Source organism: Lissotriton helveticus, chromosome 5_1, assembly GCF_964261635.1.
Source record: "Lissotriton helveticus chromosome 5_1, aLisHel1.1, whole genome shotgun sequence".
In the NCBI taxonomy this organism is placed as follows: Eukaryota; Metazoa; Chordata; class Amphibia; order Caudata; family Salamandridae; genus Lissotriton; species Lissotriton helveticus.
The window spans coordinates 936,820,213-936,834,699 of record NC_136065.1 but is presented as its reverse complement, the minus strand read 5'-3'; the positions used below and the strand labels follow the sequence as shown (position 1 = coordinate 936,834,699).

Genomic DNA, 14,487 nt, shown 5'->3' with positions numbered 1-14,487 from the left:
AGTTTGCTCCAGTGTGGTGCTTTGACTCCTCACTTGGATGTGATCCATGGACTTCTTGAGACATTCAAGCGTCCCTAATACATGCAATTTGATGGAAATCGTGGGTTCAGAGATAAGGCAAACTTGGCCTTGAAGTGCTTCAACTAAAGCACGGCCACATCTTACTCGCTCAGCCGTCCTGCATCAATCAGGAAGTTTAATAATGTTGGTCTTTTCAAAGGTCTGGGAGAGACTTAGTACAAAGGCAACACCATGGTCCACCTCTACAGCAACCGATGCCCAGTTCTTTCAAGGCTAGGGATCCAGCCGCTATGTACAAGCACTTCAGCGTAATGGTCAGTCCCCCACCTCTCCTGCTACTGCCACTAAAATATTTTAGTTTGCCATCAGCTGTTGGAGACAGGAGAACACTTTTCATCCACAGGTGTTAAATCATCACATCTGAAAGATGGATTTTTCAAATAGTCTAGCAAAGTTACGCCATACCATTCTTTTCAGAACCGCCACATATTCTGCCTACATTGGATCCGCTTTTGGAGGACCACTAGTCTATTTTTGCAGCAGGATGTGGAGGCTGGTTTAGACAAAGGAGTCATAGATAGGGTACCATAAGGACTGGATGTTACTCCCATTATTTCCTGGTGCCACAGAAGGAGGGAGGCCTTTGTCATAATTGAGAAATAACCCTTTCAATTTCGTCAAAAAAACAAACAAAATTCAGGATGATCTCATTGTTGCAAGTTTCATGTGCACTGGATCCAGCAGATTGCATGGTAGCGCTGGACCTGCAAAACACAGCCCCGTCCTGCAGTCACACACGCTCAATGCTCTCGGCCCACTATGAAGCATAGGTTTTCAGTTTTCTGTGCTTCCCTTCGGCCTTACCAGTGACCCCCTGGAGTTCATAAAAGTGATGGCATTGCTCGCAGCAGAACAGAATCGGAGATTTGGCCTACCAGTCTTCCCCTACCGAGACAGCTGGCTATGGAAGGCGGGCTCACTATCCGTCGTAGACCACCTCATGACAGCGGCGAACCTTCTGACAACTTTAGGGTTCCTGATCAACCTGCCGAAGTTACACATGACCCCTTCTCAGAGGCTCCCATTCATCGGAGCTGTAGGAAAGTGGATTATTATTTAGGGTGGACAAAGGATAATGCCACCACCTACTACATGTCAAACAAACTGAATTAAAAAAACCTGTGCTCAATCCATTGTTACGTGACATTTGTTGGGCCTAAATCAAAGGCAATGTGTAAAGTATTTAAGAAGTGCATACATAGTAGAAAACTCACACATAACTTGATAACATTCCACAACTAATTTTAAATTGTAGAGAAACATTTTTTTTTTAAATAAGAGCAAAATGAAATAATTCTAAATGGTGGACCCGGAGATATGAACTTTTAAAGATTTACCTGAAATGGATCCAAAAAACATTCTGCGCCAATGATAGTCTATTGAAGTGGTAGACAGGGGCCCACGCATCAGTGGTCTGTCTGCTTGGCAAGTCTGAAATTATAGCTGCTGCAGTCGAACTGCTGATCGGGTACCTCCTGCTGGTTGGCCCTGCAAAGGCTCTGGAGCTTTTGAGATTTGAGCTTGAAAGTTTTGGAGTCTCAAAACAGAAAGGAACTTACTCAAATTTCAATCCGATGCTATGGAATTGCTGGTCAGGTACCTTTCGCAGTAGGCCCTTTTGGCTCTTGAGAGTGATATGGTTGGGAACTGAATCAAAGCCATCTGGGCCCTCTTCCACCAGTGGGGCAGGCCAAACAAATCCCTTCGTGAATGTGAATACTGTGCCAGCAGATATGAAATACCGGGGATGTTGGGGGGAGTGCATTTTTTATAACATTGTTAGGAATCTCTGCTTACACCTTTCTTTCACTTTTCCTAGTACTATGAGCGCTTAGCAAGATGAGACCAGACCTGTGCCTTCTGATCTAGATAGCTCAAATGTGGCCTACACAGTACTGGTTTAGGGAGGCATTGCAGCTCAGACTAACACCATGTCTGAATTTGCTGTGCTGATTGAAAGGCCAGATTCCACATACCGACCCTTCGGTTCTGAGTACACTGCATTACACCTCTGAACATACCTTAGTACTGCAGACAAATTGTCTCGACATAGATCCATCCATGTGGCAGAGTGGAAACATTTCTAAATTTGGTGCAATAATTAGGGTCTACACCCGTTTTCTGCTTTATCCCCCCAACTTCTACCAAATCTGTTAGTTAACCCCCAGCTTTCATCATAGAACATAATGCAGCAGTTTCCCATTTTAGACGAACTGCTAAGCAGCCGTCAACATTGAATAACATTCATCTAAGAACAGGGGCTTTAAGGGATTTAATCCGGTTATTTGTCAAATGCCTGAATAAACTCCCTTGGGAGTAGATGAGCTGCTACTATGCAGCCTTAAGATGCGGTCCGCTGAGTTGTCGCCCACTCCAGGCAGCCCGATGCAGCAACTCCCCAGGAAGAGGACACTGTGCTCCTGAACGTCCAATCCGTCCTTCCACCGAGTGAGAGGACACCAGGACCAACCGGAGCCTCACAGGACCAATACCCAGGGTACTAGACCCCCTGCAGCAGTCAAGGTTTTGTGTGCCCAGTCGAGACACCAAAGTCTAGGAAGGTTGACCTGCACGTCGAGCCACTGCAGGGAGACCCACTTCATGGATGGCCCAGCAGACCTGTTTGCCTCTCTTCTGCTAAGCAAAGACCAAGACGCGAGTGTGACCGCTGCCACCCCTCAAAGCACCTATGATCCTGCGTTCTGGAGCTAGAGTTCAAGGGAGGTGACGGTGCCAATGGGGTCCCCATACCCAAACGAGCCAAGCCCACGCTTGGGTTTGCAGGCCCGCCCTCCAACTGTGAGAGACACCTGCACCGGGATCCGACACCAAAAGACACCACTGCCCCTGTGCCCCACAGCCCAAAGAGAAGTGGATGAGGGTGGCCCTGTGTGCCCGAGGATCTCAAGGATCGACCCACCCTGTGGGTTTGACGTCAGAAGAGGTCTTAAAGTCTGTGTTGATAGAGCCAAAGACTTCTGTAAATCAGATTCGTTGTAAGGGGATTTTAGGCCTCTTCAAGAAGACAGCTACTCTAGACAGAAGATGGCACATTGCATGGTTCTGCTATATTGTTCAATCATACTAACACTTGACCTCTTGTCCAACTCCACTGGCCTAGAAGCAGCAGGGATACACCTGTGAGACAGACAGTTCATCAGCATCCTTTTCAATAAGGTGAGCCTTTCTGTGTCTACCCATCAGAAACTGATTCTTGTATATGCTGATTGGGTAACAACTTGCTTTTCTGATTTATGCGTGTAAATCTGTGAAAGGTCATTGCTGGAGAACAAAAGTTACTTACCTGCACCTACAGTCCTCTAGTACTGGTATCTTTCGTAGATTCACTTGCAGCAACCACCCTAAACATAAGAGACTCACCTGCCAGAGTTAAGTCCTAAAGCTCGCACCTGACATGTAAACTAATTGGGGCATCCAGCTTTTACTACAAAAAGAATGTGCAAACAAATGAGCATGGAAACATCAGATTGTATTTTGTAATAGTTTGTAAAACCCTGTGTATCTTTATAAAAAAAAGTTTGTCTATATTTTCAAAAATATACATTTTGGTTACTGTTCACAGCTGTTTTCATCAGATTTTCTTTTGCTTGATTTCATTCTGCTTAAAAATGTAACATTTAGTTATCCTGTGTGAATATCTTTTATAATATGCAGAAAACGGGTTCACCTAAAGAGGTCTGCTGGAGTTGTATCTATTATCTTGGTGTCCATTCAACAAACTCAACATGTTTTCCGTTTCAGATTTAACAACGATCCATCTATAGATGTTCTTCTGCTGACCACTCATGTTGGTGGTCTGGGCCTCAACTTAACCGGGGCTGACACTGTGGTTTTTGTTGAGCATGATTGGAATCCAATGAGAGACCTGCAAGCAATGGATCGAGCACATCGAATTGGACAGGTAACCTTCTATACGTTAGTTACCCATGTTAGCATAGGCCTGGTTGCAAACCATTCAGCTACAGTGGCACAGCATTGGGACAGAATTATGACCGCTGTTGAGGTGTGCCACTTTTATACCTTCAGAAGTATGCAATATTTCTAGATAGGTTTACTGGATCTCGGAAATATTTTAACAATGCTCTAATCCCCATTAGTGTCAGATCCACAGGAGTCTATCTTTGCTACTTTAGTGTTGCTGTGACGATCACAATGTTGTAACTTCTACTTCCTGCCTTATGCGCACACCCGTCCCTTTTTCCAGCTCTACCATACAGTTAAGAACCTCTCCAAAACATCAAAGGTGTTCTATCTGAATGGATTGTTTTATAGGACTTCGTAGCCACAAGCTCCTCCTCCTCTCTTTGGTTGTTTGAAATGCTTAGGAAGTGAGACAATGCAGGTGTCTTTGAATCCCTGTGCCCCTTGCATGTAGACCGCACGTCACAATGTACATTGTTTTTCACTACAATATTTTCATTATTTTGTTCCGAGTGATGTAATGTTGATTTGTTTAGCGCACTAATCACCCAACAGGGTATCCAGGTGCTTGGGAGGGGGTTAGTATGCATAATATGTGGCTTTAAAAGCTTTTGTGGGTTCCATCCATGTCCTCAACTTTTGTTACATTTCTTTTTGATAGATACATCTGCCAGTGGATTCCTCACCTTGTGAATATCCCCTTGCGTCAGCAACATTCGGAAACGTGGACGACGTCAAAGAGGCACGGCATCGCGCGCGACTCCGCTGACGTCACCGACACCATAATAGGCCCACGCCGACGTGATGACATCAGTTCCCTTTTTTCCACGTCGTCGATGCTAACGGTTTTCAAGGGATCGTCTGTAGCTATATTGTAACTCTGTTAACTTGTATTTCTTTTGGTGTCTTCTTAGTCTTCCGTCGTGATGACTTCGAAGAAGACTGGAGTTAAGGCGTGCGGAGAATGTAACAAGATGATGTCCATCACGGATCCGCACGAGTGCTGCGTCTGGTGTCTGAGCTCCGACCATGACATCAAGGATTGCCCGTCTTGTAAGAGAATAACTCCGAAGGCCCTTCGCGAAAGGGAGGCGAAGCTCCTCGTGGCGAAATTGAAAAGTAAGAAAGAAAAGAAGACTTCGAAGTCGCGAACTCGGCGGTCGAGGTCTCGTTCGAGGTCGCGCTCGGAATCGTCTTCTGCTCATGCTTCGAGGTTGTCGAAGAAGAAGCACAAGAAGAGGAGCCATGAGTCCAGACATCATTCAGAGAAGGACTTGAGTTCGAGACCGAAGTCGCAGGTTAAGCTGCTTCGGAAGGAAGTCGCTTCGGCTTCGGAAGTACAGGACTCCGAGGGTGAGGCTTTGTGTGCTGATTCGCCTGGGTCACCGAAGCAGATAGTGAATCCATCTCTGGTTCCGTCCAATCCTTCTGGTCAGGAGGATGAAGGTGAGGTGGAGGAAGTTGGTGAAGGCGAAGTTCCGTTGCCTGTGGGTCCCTCGACCCCGGTGCATCAACCTGAAGCGGAGGTCGACGTCATGACGACTCCGCTCCCTCGAGAGCAACCCGGGAAGCTCTTACCCAGCCTTTCCGGCTCCAGGTCAGGATCCAACACAGTTCCTGAATGCCATGTATGGCGTTTACTCCAGGGCAATGTACCCCTCTGGTGCACCGGTTGGTCCCACGGGTCCTTTGGCATTTAACCTGGGTGTTCCCCAGGCTTATGCTCCTGCGCCCTTTATGCCATTCATGCCGGTCCAGCACCGCATTGGCTTTTTCAGGCGCCGACTAATCAGGCGACGCCGAATCGGTCTACGCAGAATCCGTCGACGCCGATACCCTCGACTCCGGTTCGACCTCGGGTTAAGATGCCTCGTACGACTTCGGTTTCGGCGCCGACTCCGTCGGAGTCGTCCATGGATCCGTCGGCTTCATTTATGAAGGAGAGATCGAGGCGTGAAGCCCAGAGGCTTATGGAGGAGGAGAGGTATCGGGATGAAGGCTTGGAGGAAGGTGAGCTACAGGATTCAGAGGATCCTTTTGATGACCTGAGGGAGGCTAGTGGCCTGGAACTATCTCCTGAATGGGATTTGGCCTCTGTCTCTGATGTACCCTCTAGGGATTTGACTCCTTACCATGTCGTTATAAAGAAGGTGGCGGACTTGCTGAATATTAATCTGCCTACCGCTGAATATAAATCTAATCTTCTTACGGAGGTCTTTCATTCACCTTCCTCTGTGATTGAACCAATGCTTCCATTCAATGATGCTTTGGCAGAACCTATTTATGAAGTGTGGAAGAAACCTCTGACAGCCCCTGCCGTGTCAAGGGCAGTTGCTAGGAGATATAGGGTGGCACCTAATGACCCAGACTTTTTGTCTACACACACCCCCGGTTGTGCAGGCTGCCTGCTTAAAAAAGTCTGCGGGTGCTTTTCCGCAGGTTCCTGGGGAAAAAGAGTCGAGAAAGCAAGATCAGGCGGCCAAGAAGGTCTTCTCCTCAGCCAGCATGGCGTTAAAATCTACTAATGCAACTTGCCTGATGGGACGATACATCTATGCCTTGATGGATTCCGTGAAGCAGTTAGTGCCAAAAATTCCTGAAGGGGATAGAAAGGACTTTCAGGAAGTAATTTCGGACACTCAGGCTGCTGCGAGGCAAGTAATTCAGAGTGGGCTGGACACGGCTGATTCGATGGCGAGAGTTATGGGCTCTTCGGTGGCCACTAGGAGATCTGCATGGTTAAAGTCATCTGAATTCTCTGCAGATGTTCAGTCTGCTTTGATGGATTTGCCCTTTGATGGGTCAGGATTGTTTGGCAAGAAGGCTGACGCTGCTATAGAACATTTTAAAGACAGCAGGGCTACAGCAAAATCATTAGGTCTTCAGTCCAGGGGTATTCCTGGGAGACGTTCCAGAGGATTTGCTGGTCTTCCTTTCGAACCTACAAACCATCTCAGCAGCAGCCACAGCAGCAGTTAAATACGCTGTACAAGTCGTACAGAGGCAGGCAAAGAGCTCGTCCTAGAGGTCGTCAAGCATCCTCTTCCTCCTCTTCCCCTTCCCAGCCCCCTACCACCACAGCAAAGCAACCCTAGATCCGCCATTCCGGATCATGTGGGCCCAGTGGGGGGCCGGCTTACCCATTTTCTGCGAGATTGGGAATTGATTACATCAGATCTTTGGGTTCTCAATCTCGTGGAGAATGGGTATGCTCTTCCATTTCGGGAGTTTCCCCCAAATTACCCTCCTTGCCAGGGTTATTGTTCGGAGGACCACTTGCTTCTCCTGCAAGAAGTAGTCCTGGCACTGTTCAGGAAAGGTGCAATAGAGGTGGTTCCGGAGCAGGAGAGGGGTCAGGGATGCTACTCCAGGTATTTTCTGATCCCCAAAAAGGATGGCAGACTTCGTCCAATCCTGGATCTCAGGATCTTGAACCTTTACCTAAAGCAGGAGAAGTTCAAGATGCTCACTCTTGCGCAGGTTCTTCAAGCGCTGCTGGAAGAAGACTGGATGGTGTCAATCGACTTGCAGGATGCGTATTTTCCTATCCCAATCCTGAAGTCGCACAGAAAGTATCTCCGTTTCACGGTTGGATCGCAACACTACCAGTTTGCGGTCCTTCCGTTTGGTCTTACTACTGCACCTCGAGTTTTCACCAAGGTGATGGCTGTGGTGGCTGCACATCTCAGAAGGTCGAGGATACCAGTATTCCCCTATCTGGACGATTGGCTGATCAAAGCAGAATCTCCAGATATAGTGCTCCATCATCTGCAAGTGACAACTCAGTTGTTGCACAGGTTGTTTTTCGATAAATGTACCCAAATCTCACCTGGTGCCCTCCCAGCGCAACCTGTTAATAGGTGCGGTACTGGACACTACTGTGTGTCGTGCATTCCGTTCTCCTCAAAGGATTCACGACATACAGAAAATGATTCCTTTATTTTACAATGGAGCGGTCGTTCAAGTCCTGAAGGTCCTTCGCCTGCTCGGTCTGATGGCTTCTTGCATTCTGTTGGTCAACCATGCACGCTGGCACATGAGGGCACTCCAGTGGTGCCTCCGCAGGCAGTGGTATCAGCACAGCGGAGATCTCGGGGAGTCAGTGAGGATCTCGAGAAACTGCAGCGGATCTGTCTTGGTGGAGCGTGGAAGGCAATCTGTCACAAGGAAAGCCTTTTCAACTACCTCCATCGGTGGCCACAGTGATAACGGATGCATCCACTCTAGGGTGGGGTGCACATCTGGGGGATCTGGAGATCAAGGGTCTTTGGTCTCCAGAGGAAAGGTTGCTTCACATCAACCTTCTGGATTTGCGGGCGATACGTCTGGCACTCAAGGCCTTCCTCCCTTCCCTTCGCGGTCAGTCAGTTCAGGTCCTGACGGACAACACAACCGCGATGTGGTATATCAACAAGCAAGGAGGAGTGGGGTCGCAGAGTCTCTGCAGAGAGGCTCTGCGTCTCTGGTCCTGGGTTCAGGACCATCAGATTTGTCTGATGGCAAATCATCTGGCCGGAGTTCTGAACGTTCGTGCAGACAGTCTCAGTCGGCAGTTCTCCGCCGACCACGAGTGGAGGCTTCGTCCAGAGGTAGTTTGTCACGTCTTTCAGGCGTGGGGGACTCCTCAGGTGGACCTGTTCGCCACTCGCATGAATGCTCACTGCCTGTCTTTCTGCAGCCTCCAGTGTCTGATGCAGGGAGCCTTGGGGGACGCGTTTCAGTTGAGTTGGGACTCGCAACTCCTTTACGCGTTTCCTCCCATACCTTTGATTCCTCGGGTTCTGAGGAAGATACGCCAAGAACGGGACCAAGTCATATTGATCGCCCCGGATTGGCCAAGAAGGGTGTTGTATACAGATCTTCTCCACCTCTCCTCGTGCCCTCCGCTCCGTCTCCCTCACAGGGCAGATCTCCTCTCCCAGATGGAGGGGCAGGTTCTACACCCCCATCTCCAGACCTTACACCTTCATGCCTGGAGATTGAGCGGGCAACCTGATTTCCTTTTCTCTCCCGCACGATGTGGTGGATGTCATCTTATCGGCCAGGCGTGACTCCACTAAGTCCATTTATTCTTATAGATGGTCTAAATGTGTTGCTTGGTGCGAGGAGAAGTCCGTTGACCCTTTAAGGGCTCATTTGTCCAATATACTTCAATTTGCACTTTCCTTGGCCCAGCAGGGTTTTGCTGTGGCAACTATCAAAGGTTATTTGTCGGCCTTATCGGCTTTTCTTTGTTTGCCGGACCAGCCCTCTTTGTTTAAATCTCCAATTGTATTGCGATTCATTAAGGGCCTTACCAATAGATTTCCTCCTACACCTTTTATTGTACCTCAATGGGACTTGAACCTTGTTCTTACGTTCTTGATGGGTTCGCCTTTCGAACCTTTACACTCATGTCCCTTGAGACTTTTGTCTTTTAAGACTATTTTTCTGGTGGCAATTACCTCGGCAAGGAGGGTAAGTGAGCTTCAAGCTCTTAGTTCAAAGCCCCCATTTTATCCATTCATGCTGAAAGAATGGTTCTCAGGACCAGGGCTGCTTTTCTGCCTAAGGTGGTAACCCCTTTCCATCTGGGGCAGTCCGTTACCCTCCCTACCTTTTATCCTCCCCCTCACCCTTCCAAGGAGGAGGAGAGACTTCACCGCTTGGACCCTAAGAGGGCGGTGAGCTTTTACCTGGACAGAACAAGAGAGTTCAGGTTGGATGACCAGCTGTTTGTCGGATTTGCTAGCTGCACGAAGGGGAAGGCGGTGCACAAGCGCACGCTCTCGAGATGGATTATCCTCTGCATTAAGATCTGCTATGCTCTGGCGGGTAAGGAGCCTCCAGAGGGTATAAGAACTCACTCTACTAGAGCAAAGTCTTCAACATCTGCTTTGTCTAGGGGTGTACCTGTTGAGGACATTTGTAGAGCGGCGACTTGGGCCTCCCTCCACACTTTCGCGAAGCATTACTGCTTGGATACCGAAGTGAGGAGGGAGGGCCACTTTGCGCGCGCTGTCCTCCAGGATTTTCTGGTGTAGAAGTGTGGACACCCTCCTCCGGGAGTGGGGACTGCTGTGGGACTCTATTCACAAGGTGAGGAATCCACTGGCAGATGTATCTATCGGAAGAACAAGTTACTTACCTTCGGTAACGCTTTTTCTGGTAGATACAGTATCTGCCTGTGGATTCCTCACTGACCCACCCGCCTCCCCGTTGTCCACTCTTCTATACCTGGGTTTCTGTAATGTAATATATATTTATTGTCAAGGAAATGTTTTGTTTCATTTGCTTTCCTTCATTTGCTTCACACTATGTGTGTTATCTTGGCATTTATGTACTGTGTATATTGTGTGTATATCTACTGTCATTGGTCCGTCCGTGTGCCTCGAAGGCACGGAAAAAAGGGCGGAACTGATGTCATCACGCCGGCGTGGGCCTATTATGGTGTCGGTGACGTCAGCGGAGTCGCGCGCGATGCCGTGCCTCTATGACGTCGTCCACGTCGGCGCGAAGCTACAAAAAGAATTTCCGAATGATGCTGACGCAAGGGGATATTCACAAGGTGAGGAATCCACAGGCAGATACTGTATCTACCAGAAAAAGCGTTACCGAAGGTAAGTAACTTGTTTGTTGCGCTCATTTGGCATAAATGAACAGCGATAGGTAATTTCCTGTCCAGCTCAAGTCCTCAAATTTGATTGCTGTTCCAACTGTCTTATTATTTTAGCTTAAGTGTATAGCAATTAGCATTTCACGTGTATTGTAGGTTCTGCTCAGGTCTGTTGAGGTGACCAGAACTAAAGTGATTGCTGTCTTTTATTGCGTACACATGCAGCACTCGGTTGCTACTAATGTTGATACTTTTAAGAAGTCAAGAAATATAAATACTTGACATTCGGAGTAATCAATGCTCTGACACAGATGGCAAAAATCACCATACAAGGACACCTACATAACTTTCACTTAACCAAAACATGCAAAAGATAATGTAAAGTTCAAATGGAAAGCAATGTGTGTTGCTCTGCAACACCGCACTCCTTGCTGGAGGGCCCAGCTTGACTCTAGACCAGGATGGAGGGGTACTGTATTAAGTCCTTCTCAGAAACCCATTGTACATGGTCTTCTATGCTACATTAGGCATCTATCAGTACCTTTTAGTCCTGATTACAAGTGTCCCTGTACATTCAAATCCCTGTGCGAACTGGGGGAGGGTGGGTGCAATATCGTCCTCATCTTGATATAAATTTAGGCAGGTCAAACCTGCAAAAATCTAGTTGGTGAAAGAAATACGGTTTTTGATGCTTTAAATAACAAAAACATTTTTATGCCTCATTTTCATGCGCAGTGCTTGTGCTAGGTGAATTTTAGCTCACCCAGTGAATTCTTAAATCAGGGGTATCGCATCTTTTGGGTACAATAAACACCATACAGCACACCAGGGCACTTGTAATCTGGACCTAAGCTCATAACATTTTGCTGCCTTAACAGAACACTTCGTACTCGCAAAAGTTTCCTCCCAGAACACATTCGTATGAGCCAGCACACCCTCTTGCGCAAAGCAACAAACATTTATAGTTGGCAAAGCATTGCCATCCCAGCTGCACACCTTCTTATACCTGCAGCCGAACACAATCTTCAGAAGTCACTTGCTAGATTATGAAAGACCCAGAAGTGCAACACAAGTCTAAAACGTAATTGGCAAACAATTTCGCCCAAGAGCACTAACTCTTTAAGCTGGCAGTAAGAATCCTTATCCTTCTTGGTACGAATCCAATAGAAAACTACGGCGCATGCCCCCTTGCAAAATAGTTAATTGCTAAACAAGCATAAAATAGTCTGTTGACAAACACATTTATTGCACACAACTGCGTCTCCTGTTAATGGGAAAGCCCACAACTATGTGGATTGCGGTCATAGTATCCAAAAGTAGTTGACCGGGAATACTCTCTATACAAAATCTGCTAGTAGATTGTGTGTATCTTTTGTCCATTTGTTACATTTTATTTTTGTTGTTCGTTTGATTGTACTGGATTGCCAAGTAATCACAATGGTGCTTTGTAATGCATACCAGTTAATAATTGTTCTAAATGACCATGTTGCTTCTTACAGAAACGTGTTGTTAATGTTTATCGATTGATAACAAGAGGCACTTTGGAAGAGAAAATCATGGGCTTGCAGAAGTTTAAAATGAGTATTGCTAACACAGTAATTAGCCAAGAGAATGCAAGCCTGCAGAGCATGGGTACAGATCAGCTGTTGGACCTCTTTACCCTTGACAAGGTAACGTTTATTTTTCATTAACATGAAGTATATTTTTTATGATTATAACATGTCAACATCTCACAGAACACCACTTGGCTCTAACAATTGTTCCTTTTGTTATGCATAAAATGCTTTATATGGGTGACGGTTTCCCATCCGTAATCACTCCCCATTGTGGTAAATAAAGGAACTGAGGCAAAGATCTGGATTGATTTGTCCAGGGCTGCAAACTTTGCACTGTTTTGGTAGCCAGCACTGAACATTGTGTCTTCGTGTTCCACCAACGTATGCAGCAAATGTGTTATGACTAGTTGCTGGTTTGTGTGATGTTAAATGGCCCCTTATGGAAAACCGCTACCCCTCAGTGTCATCAGCTTGGCCCTCTCCCCAACTGATACATTTGCAGAACTCCTATGAAGAAAAGTGAGGGGCTACTTATTGCTGTAGGTGATCACAATTTTCGGAGGTCCGAGGCACCCTGATACAAGGAGGACCCTTCCATAGAATCCTGTTGATTTAGTCTTTTAAGTTCAGAAGAAGTTTATTAGGACAAAAGAATTACAACAATGTGCAGAATATAAAAAAACAATGAAGGCAGTAGGCTCGTATACAATGTGTCAAGTGGGTTTAGAAAATAAACAGAATATGAACATAACAAATAAATGCAAATACAGTCAAAAATAATGATAACAATCTATATTGTACAAAAGAAGGTATAAATAGAAATATAAATTAACACTAAGGAATTCATGGAGGTTTAGTAACTTCTTGCTGCAGAGGGGTAGTAAAGCATTTAGCACTAGCGTCAATGAATAAAATGACTGGAGCCCATAAATCAGAACGCTTGGATGCCAAATTTGATGGATATACAAATGTAGTGTCTAGCCGGTGATTATAACAGACCGCATACCACCATGCTTGATATGAAAGCTTAGTGAAATCCTTCCAGTTTCTCGTTATTTGCTGGAAGGCTACTGCTATTAGGAGGTCAATTATTTTGGCGTTAAAATCAGAATGTTCCCAGATGGAAGATAAGCTACCTAAAAAAAATATGCAATGTAGAAAATGGATGAGTGGACTGAAAAATTAAGTTTAGTTGAGTCCATACCTTTTCCCAAAAAGGGCGAACAAATTTACAATTACAAAGAGTAAATGGAGTAAATCAGCAGTGTTGGGCCGAGCAGGACCAACATTCATGTGAAACATCAGAGTGGAATGAGTGGAGGGTAGGAGGGGAGAATAGAAGTCTATTATAGATAAAGAAGAGCGTTTGTGTTGTGTTTGCAGCCCTGGAGGATTTCCTAAGTTTAAGCTAAATTTTATCCCAGACGTCAACACTGTTGATTTAGTCTTAACACTCACATAACCTAGTGTAGCATGTCACAGGTTTTTAGTGCTCAAACTAAACCTCACCTTGTGTTTCCAAGTTAGATTCTAGAGGCGGTTTTTCCTCTTAAGCACAGCTGGTTGGGCCTTACTTTAGGAATTAATCCTGGACCTCGGAAAGAAGTCTGGTGCTGAACCCTGTCCATTTCATTTCAAGATGTTTGGGTCAGTTGTGAGTTGCAGAACCAGTATTTTGTGGCTAGGAGTTCCTAGCACAATATTGGCAGATGTTAGTGTTTTACCTGGTCATTGACACACGCAGTTTTTATTTTTTAAGTTTTGACAATTTTTGGTGCAGAATGGAGATGTTGTCAGGGCTTTTGTAGAACTCCCTATATATTTTTTAGAGATTGACACACTCTAAAGTTTGCACATTTTGGTTAGTATACCAGAATATGCTATGTTAAAATTGATTTCTAAAGCTCGCAGCTACTCAAGAGTGTCCCGGCGCTTAAGACAGAGGAAGGCCTAGAGCAGGTGGAGACAAGGAAGAGAGAAAAGATGACCAGATAGACAACGTAAATTTTAGTTTGTTTGTTGGAACAGCCAGGTTTTCATTTGTTTCTGGAATTCAAGCAGGTTAGTGACTTGTCTAAGTGAGAGAGGCAGCTTATTCCACAGTCCAGCCACTTGCACTTGAAAGGAGCGACCGCCTTTGCGGGCTCTAAGATGTTTAGGGGTCACCATAAAATGTTGATGGGCAGATCTGAGAGATCTGTCAGGTACATAAAAAGAAACTCTTCTAGAGATATATTGTGCTCCTATACCATGCAGGGCCTTAAAAGCGAGGACCAGAGCTTTAAAGCGGATTCTGCTGCGTACCAGTAGCCA

At 46.1% G+C, this 14,487-nt stretch overlaps 1 protein-coding gene across 2 annotated transcripts in view; it reads left to right on the top strand.

Annotated features, from left to right (window-relative positions):
- Positions 1-14,487, top strand: part of BTAF1 (B-TFIID TATA-box binding protein associated factor 1) — a 984,515-nt gene that overhangs the window by 950,464 nt on the left and 19,564 nt on the right. For both annotated transcript variants that reach the window (XM_078643429.1, XM_078643428.1), the window contains exons 36-37: positions 3,844-4,003; positions 12,118-12,288. In XM_078643429.1, coding sequence (XP_078499555.1) covers positions 3,844-4,003; positions 12,118-12,288 — 331 coding nt within the window. The remainder of the gene's footprint in view (positions 1-3,843; positions 4,004-12,117; positions 12,289-14,487) is intronic.